The following is an 18627-nucleotide window of genomic DNA, read 5'->3' as shown; positions in this document are numbered from 1 at the left end:
GGAACCTCACACCAGCCGGCCCGCTCACCGCCTACCCAATCCTCAAAGTACTTCTAGGAAGTTCCCTCCTTCAGCCCCTCACTGCCGGGAGTTCTGGGAAGGCAAGCCCCTCCCTCCTCCTCCTCCTCCAGGGTGCCCAGACTTATCCCTTTGGCTAGAAGCCAAGGCTGGCTCCCAAGGGGCTGTGGCCATGGTCTGGTTCCCAGCCCCTGCTGCCAGCACTGTGGGAAAACCCTGGAGGAGCATGGCTGGGCTGTTCTTCCCGCGCAGGGCACAGGCCGGCTGGAACCGCACGAGGGGCACCGCCCAGGGACTGTGCTGGGGGGAGAGGGGCTGCCGGTCCAGCTGAGGGTTTGCCTTCTGTTGCCTTATCCCTGTGACAACGATGGTTTCATTTTCTCCATTTTATTCGTCAAATATAAAAATACTCAGATATTTACAACAAATAAATACGCGGGACACAATAAGTTACACTGTTAGGAGGCCTCCTCCTAGGGGTGTGAGGGCATATGACCGTTTGCACAGCGCGCCCACCTGGCCCCTACACCACCTTTCCCAGACAAGGCCGGGAAGAACGTAGTATAAAATACCACTGAATCCCCGGGGAGCCAAGGGAGGCCCCGCCCACCCCTTCCCCCAAAACACACAGGTGGCGCCATCACCCTCCCTCCCCACCCTGAAAACATTCACAGCCCTAGGGGACGGACCAAGCGGCCCCTGAGCCCTACACTTCCCCAAAGGGGTATAGCACCCTGCCCGCCCACCCCCATATGTACACCACTGCCCCACACTTGGGACAGCTGGGGGTAAGAGAGGCAGCGCCACACGACCCCTTCCCCTTCATAGCTCCAGTGACTCACCAGGGGGACCCCAGGCCAAGCCAAGGGAAGACTTAACAGACACGAAGGCTATGTGCCCACATATGCACGCGCGCACGCACACACACATACACACGCACAAACACAAATCCACACAACCACCCACAACTTGAAACTTCTGCCTCGCAACGTTTTGGCTGCTGGAGAGGAGGTCCTACACGTGTCCGTGATTCACAGAGGAGGAAGACGCCTCCCGCGAGGCCGGTGCCCTGGTGAGCCACACCCAATGGCAGTGCCCGTGCTGAGCAGGTCCTCATGGCTGGGCGGGCGCTGGGCAGCATCTGTCCCAGGCCAGAGCAGGTGCCCATGCCATGTCCCTGAGGTAGCTGGTGCCTGTGCAAAGTAGGAGCTACCGCTCCCACGTGTCCCCTGCCGCCGTGGTCGGAGGTGCGGGGGCCCTCATACCGATGACTCCTCGGGGTTGGAGTCCGGCAGGGGCTGGCGCTGCTGCAGTTTACGTCTCAGTTCGTCAGCGAGTTCAGGCAGGGGGTGCCCAAGGCTGCCTCGGTCCTCCCCTCCAAGTTGTAAGCGCACATAACCATTGGCGTTTGAGTTCCGCCCACCCCCCAGGTGAAGTCGTGTTGGAGAAGGGAGGGGCTGGCCAGGCATGCCAGGAGGAGGAGAAGGGGGCCCACCTCCAGGCTGGCATCGGGCGTGTCCTGGCACAATCTTGAGGGAGCCATCAGAGTAGTAGTAGCCAACAGGATCCCAGAGTTTTTCGTCGGTTTCCGGGCCTGGCCGGAAGGGGGTGCTGGCGGGTTCCTTGGGCAACTCCAGAGGGTACACCAGGGTCCTCTCAGCCGCCTTGGCACCTTTCTCCAGCTCTTCCCGCAGCCGCCGGCGCAGTGACAAGACGAGCAGCAGGAGCACCAGGCACACGGCTCCTAGGGCCACCACAGCCAGCCATACCAGGCCCAGGTTTTCCAAGGGCGCCCGGGCCTCCAGGGTCACGGAGGGCCCCGCCACAACGGCCACGAGGTAGCCTTCAGCAGCTAGCTGGGCCCCCTGCTCCTCAGAAAAGCAGTGGTATGTGCCAGCATGGTGGGACTGGGCGGCCATCACCACCAGCGCCTGGAGTCGGGCATCATAGAGGAAGGAGCCGGGCTGTTCGGCAGGCAGATCGCGGTCCCTGAAAGTCCAGCGGGCGTGGGCCAAGTTGGAGGAAAGGCGGCAGGGCAGCACCAGGTCCGTGCCCGCCACGACTGTGATGTTTTTAGGAGTGAGTCTGACTACAGCGGCAGAGAGAAAAGACAAGAGCAGAGTTAGGGCGAGAAACCCAGGAGAGCAGAAGCCACAGGGTGGGGGCCGGGATCGCCCCAGGGGCAGCAGGCACAACAAAGACAGCTCACCTTTCTTATTGCCCCGCAGGTTACAGATACCCGATGTGTCTGACAGGGTCACGTGCTGCGTCAGGACCGATCTGGTAGGGCAAGCAGGGTCCGTCAGCAACCCCGGTTTCAACCACCCAGCCTGGTCCCCAGGCACCACCAGCAGCCTTACCCGGAGTGGGCCCCCACGGGCACGCAGCGGCTGGTGTTGGTGTTCCAGGCACAGTAGGGGTCCCGGGCAAGGACACAGTCCGCACAGGAACGGTACTTCCCACAGTCAGCCAAGGGTACCTGAACCAGTTGAGAGTGGGAACCGGCAAACAGCAGCTTCTGCCGAGAGAACAGGGACCCAAGGAGGGGAGGGTGAGCCGGTGCCCCTACCCACAGGTGAGGCAGCCAAGCCAAGAGTGTGCTGGGTGGGGCACAAAGTACCAAAGGAGGTGCCGCAGAAGGAATGCTAAGACCCCAAGAATTCATGAAGGGCTTTACTAAAGGCAGACACAATCATAAGCACCTTATAGACATGACCTTATCAGAGATGGAGCCAAGGACACACACACACACACACACACAAGAGGTTTTTCTCCAAACCAAGCAATCCTCATGGTAACGGCAGCATTGCATTAAGGCATTTGTTACAAGGATGACTGCCGATCTGTGTGTTTATTCAACCACACGCTTTCTTTTAGTCATGATTCTGTGTGCTGGGGAACAGGTTTGAATCACACTGATTGGTAAGGCGCAAACAGACCAACAATGTAGGGTACTGGGAGGTGGGGAGGAACCTGCTATGAACATGCCAGAAAGAACTGTAAGGGGGTCTAACTTGAGTGTCTTAGGGACCCGGCCTAGGATGCGGAGGGTCTGGGACACAGCCTGTCGGGGACTGCCAGGAAGCAGATGGGGTGAGGGCACCATGAACAGCTCACAGTTCCAGAGGGCTCCAGGTCAGTGGGGCCTCATGATGAACCAAGAGGCTGGCCAAACCATGGCATAACTCAAGGGGGATGTGGGGCAGTGTACCGAGGCCCATCTCTGACCCTGCAGCCTCGCCCCAGGCCTGGCCACATTCTTAGCTTCCTGAGACTCAGCCCCAGCTGGGTGAGCTGCATGGAGAGGAAAGGGGACAGCATGGTGTAGCGCCCAACGCATTACCTTGCTCTGGGACAGCACCAGGCTCTCGACGGGCTCTCGTTCAAACAACTGCAGCTCCTCAATCAGGTGAACCCAGGACCCCAAGTTCACAGCCTTGAGCAGCCAGCCATCTCCTAGGGAAGCAGGTGAGAGAAGGAGTCCGTCAGAGGGCTGCACATGCTCCTCCCTCTGGGAAGGGGGCACCCCCAGACCTCCTCACCCTGGGCCCTCCCATGTACTCCCTCACTTACCCGTGCCAATGAACAGCACTGTATAGGTGGCTCCATCAAGCCCCGTGACCTGGTCGGCCACTAGGCGGGTGAAGTTGGTGTCTTTCTTCACCAACAGGGGCCGGCTCCAACGAGGCCGCACCTGCTCCTCCATCAGTGGATGCTTCTTGATGAAGTTCAGGGTGTTGTCAGGCAGCTCCAGGGAACTGGTGTAGCCATGTCGTCGGTGCCAGTTGTTGATGCACTGCACATAGGACAGGGTAGGGCAGGGTATGTGTGTCAGGGGTGGGTGGGCGGGGCTTTGGGGCCTACAGGTGGGAATGCACACCCTTGCCCCTCCAGAGGACTCACCGAGCCAGGCCGGGGGCTGGGGACCGGGTCCGTATAGCGGCCCCACTTCTGGGCCTGTTCCTGGTACTCCTTGTAGGGTCCCTCAAACACCTGCTGGATCTCTTCCAGCTGGTACTCACACACAGCTGATACATCCACGTCGCCCCTGTGGCCATGGTGAGGGAGGGGCCGTTAGTGCATTTACCCCGTTTCCCCCTGGCTCCAGGCACACAGCACGAAGTAGACACAAGCAGAGATGCGGTGGCTGCTCTTGGGTACACCCTCTGCCCACCTCCCACAGGGAGTTTAGGAGAGCGGCCGGTGCCTAGAGTTACCTTTGGCTTCTGGACAACCAGCCCACCTGGTTGTCCACCCCCAACCCACAGCCAAGTCTCTCACATCCATTCCCTGCCTCTAAGCCGAACACCTGTTCCTCCCTCTCCCCTTTCCCCCCAAGACTCCAAGTCAACTCACCATCGTGCTCTGAAAACCCCGAAGAAAGTGGTATTGTGCCAGGAGGAGCCCTGTAGAGTGTGTATGGCCTGTAGCCGGTTAAAGTAGAGCTGCCACTCGGGTGCCGAGCACAGCAGCCGTGCCTTCAAGAAGGTGGTCCACTTCTTCTGCAGGGTCCGTGCGCCCCCCACGTCACCCTGGCAAGTGGTAAGGAGATAAGGCTGGTCAGCGCTGCTGGGCCCTCTAGGGAGCTCACCCCAATTCCCCTCCAGACCCCGCCAACACTGGAAGGACCCAGTACCACCTTGCAGATGCGGGCCACGCGGGCCACCACCTGCTCAGCGTAGCAGTCATACTCGACGGCCCGTTCGCTGAAGAAGAAGTAGATCTTGTCATCGTCCCCTGTGAAGCTCCCCACGCTCTCAGGGATGTAGACCGAGGCTACAAAGTGAGGCTCTGTGGGAAAGTGGGGTCCAGTCAGTGGTGGTGGGGTACAGGAGGGACAACAGAGCAGTGTGCCACAGGTACCCCAGCCCCATGTCAGCGCCTCAGGGCTCACCGTTGAGCCAGGAGGCCAGGTACTCTGTCTTCATGGAGTGTCGAGGCCCCATGTTACGCAGGATAACAGGCTCTGTGCCCAGGAAGTTGTTGAGTGTAGCTGAGTAAAGTTCCCCATCTGTGAGACACACATACATAGGGTGAGCGGGGCCAGAGGGGGATGGGGACCAGACCCCCTTGGAGGAGGAACTAGTCCACTCACCCACAAGGAGGCCAGTGTGGCCCTTGGCTGGGTCATAAGGACACTTCCCCTTGCCGTCTTCAAGGTCTCCTCGCTGCAGGGTGAAGGTGGGCATGTCCTGGGAGAGGGGAAAGGCAGGGAAAGCCAGTGTGAGCCCAGCTGCCCAGGGCAGAGGCATGTGGGAGCAGTGGCATACAGCAAGCACTCACGATGTACGTGCACTTGGGCTGGAAGGCGTAAGTCCCGCAGACATATAGGTGCGATGCGTTGTAGGGCTGCAGGAAGCGGATGAAGTTGAAGCATTCCGTCTACGGGAGCAAAGACATCCAGTTAACAAGGGGTACAAGGGCCCTGCACTGAGGACCAGCACTGGATCTAAGGCAGAGCTGGGCAGTGGCTGTGTTCCCCAGGCACTGCCCCACACCCATCCCACAGCTCTGTGGGCAGTGCCCTGGCACCTACCTGGTTGCTCTTCCCTTTCTGGGAACACTCCATCTTCTTTTCAGCAGGGGCCTCCCAGGAGATCTGCGGACAGGCAGGGTGCATCAGCAGCAGGTCACGCTGGGCGTGTCCCACAGGGAGAAGGCCTACAGCTGCAACATGGGGACCCGTGGCACAAAGGCACGGTCCCAATGCTCTGGAGGCTTGGTCTGCTACAAGACACATGTCCTGAACTGCCCTCACCCCTTAAGTGCCCAGGGGAGAGGAAAGTTCACTCCTAAGGAGATGGGGAATCAGAAGCCAAGTACAATGTCCATGATACTGGTGGCAGGAGCGAGTCACGCCCCCTCAGGGCCCTGTCCTCTCCCCCCTACCCACGCCCCTCCCGCTGCCCCACCTCTCACCGCTCCTTGCAGCTCCATAGCCTCCACGCTGAAGGCAAACAGGACCTCACGAGCCCCCACGTACAAAAGCCCCGTCTGCTCCGTCAGCGTCAGAGTCAAGAAGTCCTGGATGCCCACTTGGGAGAAGCGCCGTACAACCGTGGCCAGCTCTGCAGGAACAAGGAGGGGAGGGTGTGGGGGACAGACCATGTTGAGCAGAGTTGAGTCTGAGCAGAACTCCCGGATGCCCGTCACTGCTCTTTCTCTCTCCCTGTATTCTCAGGCCTCATCCTCCCACTTCTCCCCAGGTGGGGGCCAGCCCAGACCCCTGACTGGCCATCAGGAGTGCTTGCTGAATAGTCCTGGGCTCTGACAATGTCCCTTGGACTTTCCACAGCCTGCAAGGAGGAGGCAAATCCAGGCCATGGAAGAGGAAGGATATCTCAGCCACAGCTTCCGGCCAGAGGAAGCCATTGGGCTGTTGGGGCTCCCTTTCTGGAATCAGGAACACCTCTAGCCACAGGGCAGGGCGCTCCCCCCCCACTCCCCCCACCCTCCGGCTTCCCAGGCTGCCCACTCTGCACTGCCTGCTGTGAATGCACAGGAGGATCTCACCCAGGCCCAGGGTACCAACCCAAAAGGGCACGAGATATGAAAGTGCTGTGAGGAAGCTCCTTGTCTCAGGAAATCATCCTGCCAGCAGCCCCCAAATTCAGCTGACCCCTGGGATGGGATGGCAGGGGGACCAGGAGGCCATGCTGGGGAAGTGTCAGGGAAGCCAGGGGGCATGGGTCAGGGCTCACTGATTTACAGGGAGGGGCCGCCCATGTGGCAAGCAGAGCTTGAGACCATGTAAGCACCACACCACACGGTTCCTATGCTGGGCCCCCAAGAGCTGCTGAGTTGGTCTCAGGGTCCCCCCAAACCAGCCCTAAAGTCTTGAGAGGCAATGGTGGGCACAGATAGACAGAGGCCAGCAGCAAAGTGGAGCCTCTGGGAGGTGAGCTCATCCCAGGTCCCCAGAGTACCGGGATGATACAAACACCTGACATCACCTCTTCCTGCAGGTGCATGCAAACAGGGAGGGAGGGCTGCAGGCTGAGCTCTGTCCATGCCATGCACACACACGGTGTCACCAGAGGGGCATAGCATTGGAGCAACCAGTGGGAGGATCTGCTAAGGCTAATGGAGGCTCTTGAGGGCAGGGAATGGAGAAAACTAGGAGGGCCGTGGCTTTATACCTGGTTTGGTGCTATGTGGGCAAAAATTCAAGAAGCAAGGCAAAGGGAGAGCAAAGCAGAATGGCCTTAGACCCTTACATTCTGGGGGCAGGCAAGTCTGGGGTCGGGAGTTAGTGAGATTTGCCTAAAACCTGTATGAAGTGTCAGGAGGCAAATCCCAGGTCTTGATCTATGTGCAAAATTCCAGGTCCTGATCTAGGCACAACTTGGTCTGCATAACTGGACCACTCCCACTTACTTCTTAGAAAGCCCATTAGAACCTGGCAACCAAGACTGGGGGGTCCAGGCTACACCCCTGCTGTAGCAGCAGGCAGTCCCCTCCAAGTCCCCTACCCTGTTCCTTTGCTCCTCCCAACTTGAGACACTCACCCCCAGAAGATACAGTCTTCCGGGGCACAAGGTTCCACCATACCTCAGCCCCAATGCCCAAGCCCCACAGCCCTGCTGCCAGCAGCCAGACAGCCCAGTGGGGGGCCATGGCACACGCAGCAAGCCGCACGTGCTGGGCTGGCTCAACGCTTCAGGCCAGCTGCCCTGCTGAGGGAAAAGAAACGGTCAGCATTACAAGTAGAGAAAACAGACAAGGCAGCAGAATCAAGACACAGGACAGGCCCCCACATCCAGCCAGGCCTCTGCACCTGCCCCTGGGTCACTCTCCTGCCTCTCTATAGAGGGGCTCCTATACCCCGCAGCTGGACCTCTGCAGCCCCACAAAGACAGGGGTCCCCCTTTGGGGAGACAGGGCTATAGCAAAGTCCGCCAGGAGGCGTGGACAAGCACTCAGAATCCAATTCGGCCTCTAGGCCCTCCCCACTCCCTTCTCGGCAACAGGAAGTTGCTAGGAAAAATTAAAAGGGATCCCTTTCTACCACCTAAAAGGTTGGGAGTTCCTTAAAATAAACGCAAGCAGCAGGACCTCGTTTCCGCTGCAGCCACAACAGCACGCCAGAAGCCCTCGCTCAGGGACGCAAACCCCTCAAGGGGGGACAGACAGTTTGCAAAGCCCCCTACTCCCCCGCAGAAGCACTGGGTGCAGCGGACTGCGTTTTTGTGGCGCCCAGAGGTCTCAGCCCGGCCTGTCCCCTCCCCCAGTTCAGACAATAGCCGGGCAGAGCCCAAAACCCCGTTCCACATCAGCAGGGATGGAGTGGGAGCGGGGCCGGGAGCCGAAGGGGCCCAGCTTCCCGAGGCCCCTTTGTTGCCCAAGAGGGAGGCAGGAAGTGGGTGGGATGGGCGTGGAAATGACCAGGGCCTCATCCTGTTCGTCGCACAACCCTCCTAAGAGACACCAGCCCTCGGGGCTGAGGGGCCGTGGGTCAAGAGCCCTCCGCGGTCTCATCAGGGTTCTCCCCCAAGACACCGGCAGGCGGAGCTGGGGAAGGAGGGGTTCAGGCAGGACAAGGGGGTGGAGAGCACCAGGGGTTCCACTCGGACCGCGGGGGTGGGACGCGTCGCGCACTGCCGACACCCACTGTGCTTCCTCACACACCCCGGCCCCAGCTCTCACGAACCTTTCCAAACTCCAGGACTGCACCCCGAGAATCCCGGCCTACGCAAGGCCAACCGGACCGATTCCCACTATTCCAGCCTTCCCGTGCTGGGTACAGAGGCCCAGCTGGGGACCTATTCGCTCCCATACAAAAAAAGGGTCCCTGATAAAGACCCCGTCCCGGGTCCTGTTCCCCTTCATCCCTCACCCCAGGCTCTCCCCTCCCCCCGCACTAGGGATTTGAATGCAAACAAAGCGGCGCCGGGAGTGTGGCGAAGCTCGGCCTGCGGACGCCCCCTGTCGGTCCAGAACCCCGGCGCGGGAAGGGCGGGGGGCTTGGGCTGCGATCGCCCCCGACATAGCCCCCTACATCCCGGGGCACCCCCGACCCTGCCTCCGCCGCTTACCCCCAGGCTCGGGCTGGATCCCGCGGCGCGCTCCGTTCGCGGACCCGCCAGCGCAGCGGCGCCCCCACCCCCAGCTCCTCCCAGGGCGGGGGAAAACGAGTAGCCAGAGGCTGTAAGGGTGGGAGGGTGCGGGGTCCCGGCGGTGCACTCCGTGACGTTGCCCACCCGGAGCAGCTACCCGCGGGCAGCGGCGATTTAGCCCGGGACCTGGCGGCCAACGGGGGCCTTGCTTTCCGAGGCAGCCCACCTCCCCAAGCGGAACGGGCGGGCGGGGGGCCGGGGCAGGGAAATCCGATCCCACAACATCGGCCTCGGTCCAAGCCCGCCCCAAACTTTCCGTCTGGGGTGGTGGAGCGGGGAGGGGGGCAATTCGGGAGCCTGGCGAGGATCGCGGCCACGGACCGGACAGCACAAGGGACCACCCCCTCACACTCAACACAACACACACTCCCTCAACCTCGCTTCCATCTACCGGCCAGCCCCTCCGGCCGCCGGGGCTGCGAGCACCGTTCGCCCCGCTCCAGAGCCCCTTCCAGGCAACCCGCGAGGAACGCAGAGTGGCGCTCGGACGGACAGCTGTCTCCGCGCCCCCGCTCTCTGCCGGAGCAGGGGGACAAAGCAGCGGCCCCAGGGTCCCCACAGCCCCTGCCCCGCGCACGCCCGGTTTCACTCACCTCCTGCGCGCAGCTCAACTCCCCGGGCGCCGCCCTCGCGCTCGATTCCGACCACGGCCCGCTCCTAGCCCGCACCGCCGTCCTCCCGCCCGCCTGCCCGCGCGCGGCCGCCAGCCCTCCTCGCTGCCCACTCTTGCCACCGCCCCTCGGCCCCGATCTGCTGCGCGCCCCTGGGCTCGGGTTCCCCGCGCCACCGCGGCGGGTACACTCTTCTCGACCCGTAATGTCTCCTCCTCCTTGACGTCAGGCGAGGGAGGGGGGATGTGGGTAGGCTGGGGGCGGACTCGAAGGCCCTCCCTGGATGGAGGAGCCCATGGGGGCTTGAACCCCTTGCTGTCCGGCCTCCCCAGTCCTGGAGTCACGGTGTGCGCCGTGGCACCCGTACCCGGAGGGAGGAACTCCAGGTATTTCTCGGGGCTCCCGGCGGGGGGGGGGGGGGTAGGGGTGGGAGGATGAGAGGGAATTGGACTCACCTAATCTTTCCCCCAAGTGGCCCTCAAAGACGTATGGTGGGTTTTGCATCAAGAACGAAGCAGAAGACCCAGCTTCAGGCAAGTGTGCCAGGGGTGCTGGTCCAAATACTACCACTTTGCTTGCACCCCTCCCACCACATCCCCGCTGGCCTTTGCCCTCAGACTGAAATGAGCTTGGCCAGCCAGGAAGACCCTTGAGTCCCTGGAGACACTCAACTCCTTGTTTCTTGGGCTCCAGGCAGAGCCTTCCCCCAGGAAATGACTCCTTCTGGTGCCACTGGAAAGCTGTTGAACAAGTGGCTGCAGCCCTGATGTTCAGATGAAAGGGGCTGAGAGCCTCCACACTGCAAAGCTGATGGGTCCCCAGCTGCTCTTCTAAGGAACTGTAGCTCTGCCCTCCTGGGGCAGTGTTGCTAGCCAGTCCTTCCTGCCAGCTGGTCCCTGGAGCTGGGCAGGTGGACAGAAGAACCTTTTGAGGCAGCCACCTCAAGTGCAGCACCTGGAGATGGATGCCAACCCCTGGCTGGGAGGCAAAGGGTGAGTGGGAGTTGATGGTGGACCTGGAGCACCAGCCCCTCTCCCCCCACGCCCTGCACCTTCCACTTGGAGCCAGGCTGCGGTCCTGGAGGCAAGGCAGGCTGTAGTCTCCGTCAGCAAGGTCTGGATTATAAATCAGCTGTACAGTGGCTTTTATTCTGGGCTAAAACTTGGCATCTGCAAAGTGGAGACCAGAAGAGCAGTGGAGATCGTTGAGGAAAGCAGCCAGTTTGGTTTCAGTAACAATCGAGTCTTTGCTGGTCAAACATAAAGAGGCCCCTTCTCCAGCACTGGCCAAAGCCACAGTTCCCAGCTCCTCTCCAGCGGGGGGGGGGGGGGGGGGGGGGGGAGGCGGAGAAAAAAAAAGCTATGAGGTCTTGGAGATGCTAGAGCTAAGGGGCAAGTGGGCAACACTCACCATGGGTCAGAACCCCATCTGCCTGTCCCATGTCCAACAGCCCCACTGCTGAACGGGCACTGCCCCTCACACTCCAACACAACTTCAGACCTTGCAACCTGCCTCTCACGCCTTTAAAGTTTCTTCTCTCCTACATGACCACCTCTCCACCAGTCGCTATGGTGTCTGGTTTTATGGATAAAACATGTCTCCAAAAGGTGAGTTAGCAGCTCCACAGTCACTCACCAAAGCAGGAGTGGGAAATCAGGTCTTGGGACTCCGGATTCAGTCTCTCCACCAAGTCACCAGATATCCTAACAATGCTCCGTTTCCTGTTTTTCCTCACCTCTAAGCCTCACTGCGCCCCCCTCCCAGCCTGTCCCCCCCAGCCTGCAGGTGTGAGGGTGCCCAGGCAGAGACCTGAGCTCTCTGGCCCAGGCTCCCAAGATGGCCCAGTGGAAAGTTTCAAAAGGAGATTGGGTTTCACTAGCAGGGACAGTCTTCTTCTTCCATCCCTCAGTGGCAAGTGCTTGAGTCCCCCAAAGCCAGGGATACAGAGAAGCCCCCAGCTAAGCGACACCCTCAACCCCCAGCCTTGGCAGCTCTTTCCTCGATCTCCCCCAAGGTATAGCTCCAGCTCCAAAACCCGATACCCCGCCCCCTCCTCTTCTACCTCCATGCATTTCCTGCTGTTCTTGTTCATTGCCAGCACTGGCCTTTTCCGTGGGTGGGTGGGCAGAAGATAAAGTTTCCTGCAGGACTGCTTGCTCGTGATTCATACTTTTAATAAAAGCACAACTGGTAGAAATATGAGTATTCCTGAGTCTTCCATTAAGGAGGAAAAAAAAAAAGAGGAGCCAGTATCGTGGCATGGCATATTAAGCTTCCACCTATGGTGCTGGCATCCCATATGGGTACTGATTCAAGTCCCATTTCCAATCCAGCTCCCTGCTAATGACCTGGAAAAGTAACAGAGGATGATTTAAGTTCTTGGACCCCTGCACCCATGTGAGAGATCTAGAAGTTCCAAAGTCCTGGCTCTGGACTGGTCCAGCCCTGGTCATTATGGCCACATAGGCAGTGAACCGGCAGATAAAAGAGCTGTTTCCCTCTATATATAACTCTGCCTTTCAAATAAATGCAAGTATACAAATAAATTTAAAAAAAAAAACAAAAAAAGGATTTGACAGCCATGAAATAAAGATGACTATGTAGTCTCCCTAGGTTGGCATTCTGCCCATCAGGCCTTAGGCCTTGACAAACCCTCCTACTTGCCCCCATTTGCTCAACTGCTCATGGCCACATCAAGCAAAGAGATATGCAAAAGTGAAATGCCTCCTGGAGTTCTCCTGCAAGCCACTGGCAGCTTGGGCCAGCTGCACAGCCAGCCAGGAGTCTCCCTAAAGTTAAGCCCCCTTCCTAAAGTTAAGCCCCCTCTCACACATGTTGGTCCTGGTGGCAGCACTGGAGTTGCCTGCCCGCCCGCGCATGCCCGCCCCGCCAACCCCCACTACCAAGACAGCCTTCTGGCAGGAGGGAGCCCCAGGTCTCTGGTTATCCATCCCCAGGCTACTCCCAAGGCAGCAGGAAGGTGCTGTCAGTGCAGATGGTGAAATGACTAGGAAGGGGGCTGACTGAGGTGAGTAGGGACATAGGAAAAGGACTTCCTCTCCCTACTTCCTCTAGAGGGAGAGTTATCGAAGCTGTCCACCTGGGAAGCCTTTCCCTTCCCGGCCCCTCCCAGTCACCACCACCAAAGGGAAGCAGGAAAACGTCGGTCATCACAGCCCCGGATACTGTTTTTCCAGTGGCTTCCATCAGGATATCCCTCTACTTTTTCCCAGGGGCTTTGGGATCTGGAAAGGTCAAAGACCTCAAGTGCAAGTGGCAAAGTTGCCAGCACTGCTGTGGACAGCTTGGCCTTAAGGAACCTGAGTTTTTAATCATCCTGGAATATTTTTGTATTTTATTTAACGATATTTAAAGTTATTAATCTAAAGTACAGAAACAGAAAGAGACCGACACACAAAAAGAACTTCCATCTGCTCCCAGATGCTTACAATAGCTTGGGCTGGGTCAGGCCCAATCCTGGAGCCTGAAACTCAACGGAGGGCTCCCGTGCGGATGGCAGCAACCCAGAGACTGAGCTGCCTGCTGGGATGGGCCTCACTCAGCAGGAAGCTGGGAGCAGAAGTGGAGCAGACACTCCCAACACAGGCACTCCCACACGGAATGCAGGTGTCCCAGATGATGTCTTCATGGCTGTGCCAAATGCCTGCCCACCCTACCCGCCTTGTGTAAGATGATCTGGTCAGCTCCTAGCCAGTCCCAGAGAGCGCCCATTACAGGCCCCAGGGGATAGCGTGCGCCCTTGGGTGACCTCCCCCTGCACGCCTCTGCTCAGGTTACAGCCAGGTTTGTGAAGGGACTGCCACCAACACCTCCCCTCCCCTCCCCTTGGTGTCTGTTTCTCTCTTGGGAACGAGTGCATTTTGGGAGCCAGAAGCCAGGGGCTGGGAAGAAGGGCTCAGGGGGTCTCTCCTGGTGGCCAGCTTGGGCCCTTTCTCAGAGCCACATAGGGCAGCTTGGAGACCTGGAAACTCCCTGCCTCAGACTCCTGGGACAGCCTCTCTGCCCTTGGCAGTCAGAACAAAGAAGGGAAATTTCAAAGGTGATTTCCAGGTTTCTGAGGATTACCTGTCAGGATGTGTGGTGGCCCGGCAAGGGCACCCTGAGGGCTGTGCGGGAGAAGGCACCTGGTTCCCCAGAGTCCCCTGGTTTACAGGACACCCTGATGCTGCTGGGGGCTGGGGGATGGCTGGCCGCGGACGCAGGCAATGCAGCCAGGAACAGAAACCAGAACTGTCAGCTTCCCTGGCCCGGGAAAGGTTTCTTCCACCTCTCATTTGGCAAATGCTATGTGGCGGAAAAGGCTGTCTGTGTGGTGCCCGGCAGTGCCAGTGCGCGCCTGTGCCCAGGCAGTCTGAATAATAGATGCCCCCAGGGCTCCCAGCATGTTGGTGACCCACAGGCAGGGGAGTTGTGACTGCAACAGTCCCAGGGAAGACACTGCTGGAATCTGTACCACAGGCCCCTGGGCCTGCAGACAGGACCTTTATTTTGGAGCAAGTTTTTTCCTGCTCAGCCCTCTCCTGGCTAACCCCTGTGCACGGGAAAAGGAAAAGGACACATGACAGAGAGATACAGAACCGTAGGCAACAGCTACAGGGCTGAGTTGAGGAGCAGGCTCAGTCCAGATTGGCAGGCGCAATTAGGGTGCTACTTCTGGCTGCCTCATGTACCCCTGCAAAACTCCATCCCCTCCCTCTAGGCATGAGGATAGAAGATGAGGTATGCTTCCTTAGGATTGGAAGAGTGGGAAGAGAAAGTGGACACCAGGTGGCCTCTTGGGGGACACAGGCCCTCTGGCTTCTCCAGGGTGGGGGTTCAGGTCAGAGATACCTAGTACCCCAGCAGGGATCAAGACCTGTGAAACCAATCCAGGGCAAAGCTTAGAGGGAAAGCCAAAGCCAGATCTGGAACTGTCTTTGGACCCGCCCCACTCCTGAGTCTGAGGAGCTGCTTTCAGGCCTCAACAATAAATCGAATTAAGCATAATTACAGCCCTGATCCACCAGCTCATTTGAGGTAGCCTCCCCAGCGGGAGCGGGGCATGAGGAAGGGGTCCCAGAGTGTGTCCAAACAAAGATTTTCCCATCTCTGCAGCCTCCCACCCCCATCCCAAGTCCCTGTAGTTCTCCCCGCTGCAGGGAGCAGGGTCCGCTGCTTCTCCCCCTGGGACTCGCCTAGAGCCCACTCTGCAGGAGGCAGGGCCTGGCCAGGTCAGTCACTGTCAGAGGTGAGAACTGGGCAGGGCACAAGCAGAAAGCAGAGGCGTCAAGAGCCCTGGGGATAAGGACTGAAGGAAGTTTTCTAAACCGCTGATGCTGAAATAAGACTTTAATGTGCACAAAGAAACCTCACATTAGTGACAGGGAGAGAGGAGGGCGGGGAGGATTGAGGAGGCCTCAGGAAACCAGAGCCATATAGACAAAGGCCTTGGGGGAGAGGAGCTGATGGGGAGGGAGGGCCAGGTGGGCAGAAATCCTGCCCTTGCTGGGTGGGGAGCAGGTGGGGACTGGGGTAGGGGGTAGGGGGTAGGGGCAGGATGGGATCTTGCTTCATCTTGCTCCATCAGGATGGTCAGCCTCTGGGCCTCCTTTGGCCTTGACTCACCTCCTTCAGTTCCCCTAACCCCGGGCTGCCCTTGTCCCTTTACGTGTCCTTCCAGGGACTGAAGTACTGGGCCTGTGGCAAGGAGAAAAATAGGGTTGTGTTGGCCTGATCCCATGTGCTGCCTATCGTCCTGAGGCGCCCCCAGGTCCTTCCACTCAGCATTCACACCAAGCCTCCTCCCAGCCACAACTTCCAAGGCTCACACCAGGGCTGCATTACAGCAGATTCATAGGCCACTTGATCATAGAGCAGTAGTGTGTTCAGCTGAGGTGCCCTGCACTTGCTGTGCCAGACCCATGGCAGGGTGGCAGGAGGCTGGTGGCTGCAATCACACTCTGCCAGGCCACGAATCACTTTCCCTGGTCTTCGTGACCCACACGCTGCTTCCCACCCGACCTAGTGTCATCTAGCTCCTGGGCTTGGGAGGGTAAGGTTCACTCTCCAGCTTTCTCAGAGACTTGCGAAATCTGAGACCCAAGCCACAGTCTGTGGCCAGTGTGTCAGCCCCAAGTCAGAGGTTAGAGAGGGAAGGGATACAAGGGAGGCAAGTAGACAGCTGGGAAGCACCGCAAGAAGGGTGGGGAAATGGCTCCTGGAGCCCCAGCTGTCTCTGTCATGGCAGAGACAGGGGAAAGACAGGGGAAAGACAGGGGACCCAGTGTGGTCAGAGAAGGAAGAGTGCACAGCCAGGCCAGCAGGTGCAGTTGGTTGCCAAGATGGAGGCCAGAAGCAGGGTAGGTGGGTCAAAGCCAGGCTTGAGGGGATCAGGCTGGCTCTGGGCCCCCTGTTTCTGGCATTCACAGATTCAGCCTATGGGATGGCTTAGGGTCTCTGCTTAATTTGCGTATCTGTAAAATGGGCTTTGACCACACCTGGCTGGTAGGGGGTTACATAGGTTCACTGAGAAACGGGTCTTTATTCAATAGACAGGAGCTATACGTGGGGCTACTCAGAGTCTGAGACACTTGTGTGGGGTGGGGGCTGCTGTAGAAACGGGGCGGGGAGGTAACAGGACAGCTACGCACTGCTCCTTCTAGCAGAGTAGGACCCAGTCCAGGGCTTCTGGGACAAATGGGCAGGGGGTAGACAGCTGGTGTCTCTGGCACCCCTTCTTGGCATTGCTTGACACAAACTGGCACTCATTGCCCAGGCCTCCCCTCTTTAGAACTGTTTCTCTTTGCCTTTGCTCTGGAGGGGGCTTCTTCTTGGCTGTTCGCCCTGCCCTGGGGGGCACTGGATTCCTGACCAACACAGTCAGAGTCCCCAGGGGGTCATCTCCTCCCTGCCCATTCGGGCTCATTGCCCTCCCCACCCTTGTCCCCTGGGCTAGAAGCTCAGCAGCTGCTGAGGGGGCGGACACAGCGGGGTGGACACGCTGCTGGTGCTGGTCAGCCCTGCCCAACCACTTCCCTCCCCACCCATGGGTCAGAGGGCAGATGACTGGGGGTCAGAAGGGGACACCACCTGGGGCTGGCAGTGGGCCAGCAGCTCCTGCCAGCGGATGTAGGTCTGGGTGGCCAGATCCTTGAGGTTGGTCCTATGCATGGCCTGGGGACTCTCACGGATATGGGTGCTGATGTGGCGGTCCAACTGCATGCACAGCAGCTGCAGTTCCCCCTGCGGAAGAAGATGGGAGGGGTGTGAGTGGGTGGCCAGGCGCATCCAAGGGGGAAAATGGAGGCAGGGAAAAGCAGCCACATGTTTGAGTGACTGCTGGCAAGTTGGGCAGGAAAGGGAGGACAGGGCTGGGCCAATTGCAGGGCAAAGGGGGGTCAGCATACACTGGGGACAGTGGCCCTGGTTCCCCACAGCCTCCCACTTACTGCTGCTCCTGACAGCAAGATGGGCTCCATTATGCTGGCCCTCTGGCTGCTTGGTGGAAAGGACACAGCTGGGGGCCCCGTGCCACCCCAGCCTCCCACGAGACTCACCCATTGGTTTGGAGTGATGTCCTGACTGCTGACCACCACCCCAGCCAGGGTCAGCAGGCTATGGCACAGGTAGCATACCTGGAGGGATGGTGCAATGAGACCTGCTTCTTGACTCATGGTGGCTCTCCCTAAACCTGTGCACCAGAGCTCTCAGCACTTGGCTCACCACTGTGGTTCTGCAAGGCATCTTCTGGGGGAACCTAGGCAGGCAGGGCTCTGAGTCCCACCACCCTCAGGCAGCCACCACCAGCTTTCCCTCTGATGAAAGGCCTCCATCCTTCAGCAAAGGAAGTCTCTGCCAAGCAGAAACACAGTCTCCCCACTCTTCGCCCCACCACCTCCAGTAGGGAAACCCTGTGGAGAAAGGCACCTGTCTACTCTAAGCAGGCTCTAGAAGGGACTGGCAGGGCTCCAGCTTAGTGACCATGGGACTGCAACTTCAAGCCAGCCCAAAGCCTCTGTGCTCTGACTACTGGGCCCTCCTTGAGCACCAGGCGACGCCCCGGAAACAGCAGCAGCTCCTCTGGGCAGACTCCAAGGCCTCCCTGGGATACAGCCAGAAGCACAAGCTTTTGAGGGCACCGGCCTTAGTGTGATGATGAATTCGACTTCTCAAACCCGAATACCATGGTCCAAGAGCTAGAGGAAGGATGCTGTCTGGGTGTCCCCTTCCCTAGCCAGGGCCCTGCCTGGGACTGGCTCTGTTCAGCAAAGCAGATGAGCTGGTTCAGTCCATGGGGCTGACCAGATGGCTACACTGCCCGGTGACCAGAGAAGGCCCAGTGGTGGAGGCCAAGGTGGTCTTGCAGGCGAGCTTGCTGGAGAGCTGCTTGCTTCTTGTGAGGATTTGTGTTCCCTTCCCTTGGCTTGGCTTTGTCCTGGGGAGGGACCACAGCCTCCAGTAAGGCAGGCTGAGGCCCATGTGCCACATACTATACCTGGACTAGGACCCAGCTGCACATGGGCCAGTGGCAGAGGCTGCCTTCAGGAATCTCAGCTTCCCCATTAACCCAGAGACATGGTGGTTCTAGATTTTATTTGGGGGAGTAAGAGGAGGACAGGGGAGTGTGTGTGTGTGGGGGGGAGTGGGTACAGTTCAGTGGTTTCAAAGAGGAAGTGACTAAGCTAAAACCAGCCTCAAAGGAACAGCAGGATTTGAGGCAAAGATGGTCCTGTGGGGGCGAGGGTGGGGGCAGGGGCAATTACAACACCAGACAGACAGGTCCTGAGGGCTGATGAAGGAAGCAGCAGAGCTAGCACGGACTGCAGGGCCAGGTAGGAGGCTGGGGCTGGCTTGGGGCCAAGCGAGGGGGCGGCCTGGGGACA

At 59.1% G+C, this 18627-nt stretch overlaps 2 protein-coding genes across 2 annotated transcripts in view; both read right to left on the bottom strand.

Annotated features, from left to right (window-relative positions):
* Window positions 1–757: 757 nt before the first annotated feature.
* SEMA4C (semaphorin 4C) lies at window positions 758–7723 on the bottom strand. Its single transcript, XM_040994060.1, has 14 exons — window positions 7527–7723; window positions 5938–6086; window positions 5555–5617; window positions 5302–5400; window positions 5114–5210; window positions 4913–5029; window positions 4658–4809; window positions 4375–4550; window positions 3922–4066; window positions 3592–3814; window positions 3362–3474; window positions 2379–2536; window positions 2228–2298; window positions 758–2107 (listed from the first exon to the last, which is right to left on the bottom strand). The coding sequence occupies exons 1-14, from the start codon at window positions 7633–7635 to the stop codon at window positions 1278–1280; spliced, it is 2502 nt and encodes an 833-aa protein (XP_040849994.1). The 5' UTR covers window positions 7636–7723; the 3' UTR covers window positions 758–1277.
* A 7686-nt stretch (window positions 7724–15409) lies between these two features.
* Window positions 15410–18627, bottom strand: part of FAM178B (family with sequence similarity 178 member B) — a 108646-nt gene continuing 105428 nt past the window's right edge. The window contains exons 15-17 of the mRNA XM_040993348.1: window positions 17302–17379; window positions 16835–16987; window positions 15410–15442 (exon numbers count right to left, since the gene is read on the bottom strand). Of these exons, the coding sequence (XP_040849282.1) occupies window positions 15410–15442; window positions 16835–16987; window positions 17302–17379 (264 nt within the window). The remainder of the gene's footprint in view (window positions 15443–16834; window positions 16988–17301; window positions 17380–18627) is intronic.

This window comes from Ochotona curzoniae, unplaced genomic scaffold (genome assembly GCF_017591425.1).
Source record: "Ochotona curzoniae isolate NIBS_2020 unplaced genomic scaffold, NIBS_Ocur_1.0 contig_883, whole genome shotgun sequence".
NCBI classification, from domain to species: domain Eukaryota; kingdom Metazoa; phylum Chordata; class Mammalia; order Lagomorpha; family Ochotonidae; genus Ochotona; species Ochotona curzoniae.
This window is presented reverse-complemented; position numbering and strand designations above follow the sequence as displayed.

Excerpts from the sequence above, each read along its gene's own strand:
- SEMA4C (XM_040994060.1), bottom strand. The coding sequence starts at position 7,635 with ATGGCCCCCCACTGGGCTGTCTGGCTGCTGGCAGCAGGGCTGTGGGGC. Across the intron at positions 5,211-5,301 it reads AGCCCAAGTGCACGTACATC|GACATGCCCACCTTCACCCT; the intron begins GTGAGTGCTTGC and ends CCCCTCTCCCAG. Across the intron at positions 3,815-3,921 it reads CCAGCCCCCGGCCTGGCTCG|TGCATCAACAACTGGCACCG; the intron begins GTGAGTCCTCTG and ends TCCTATGTGCAG.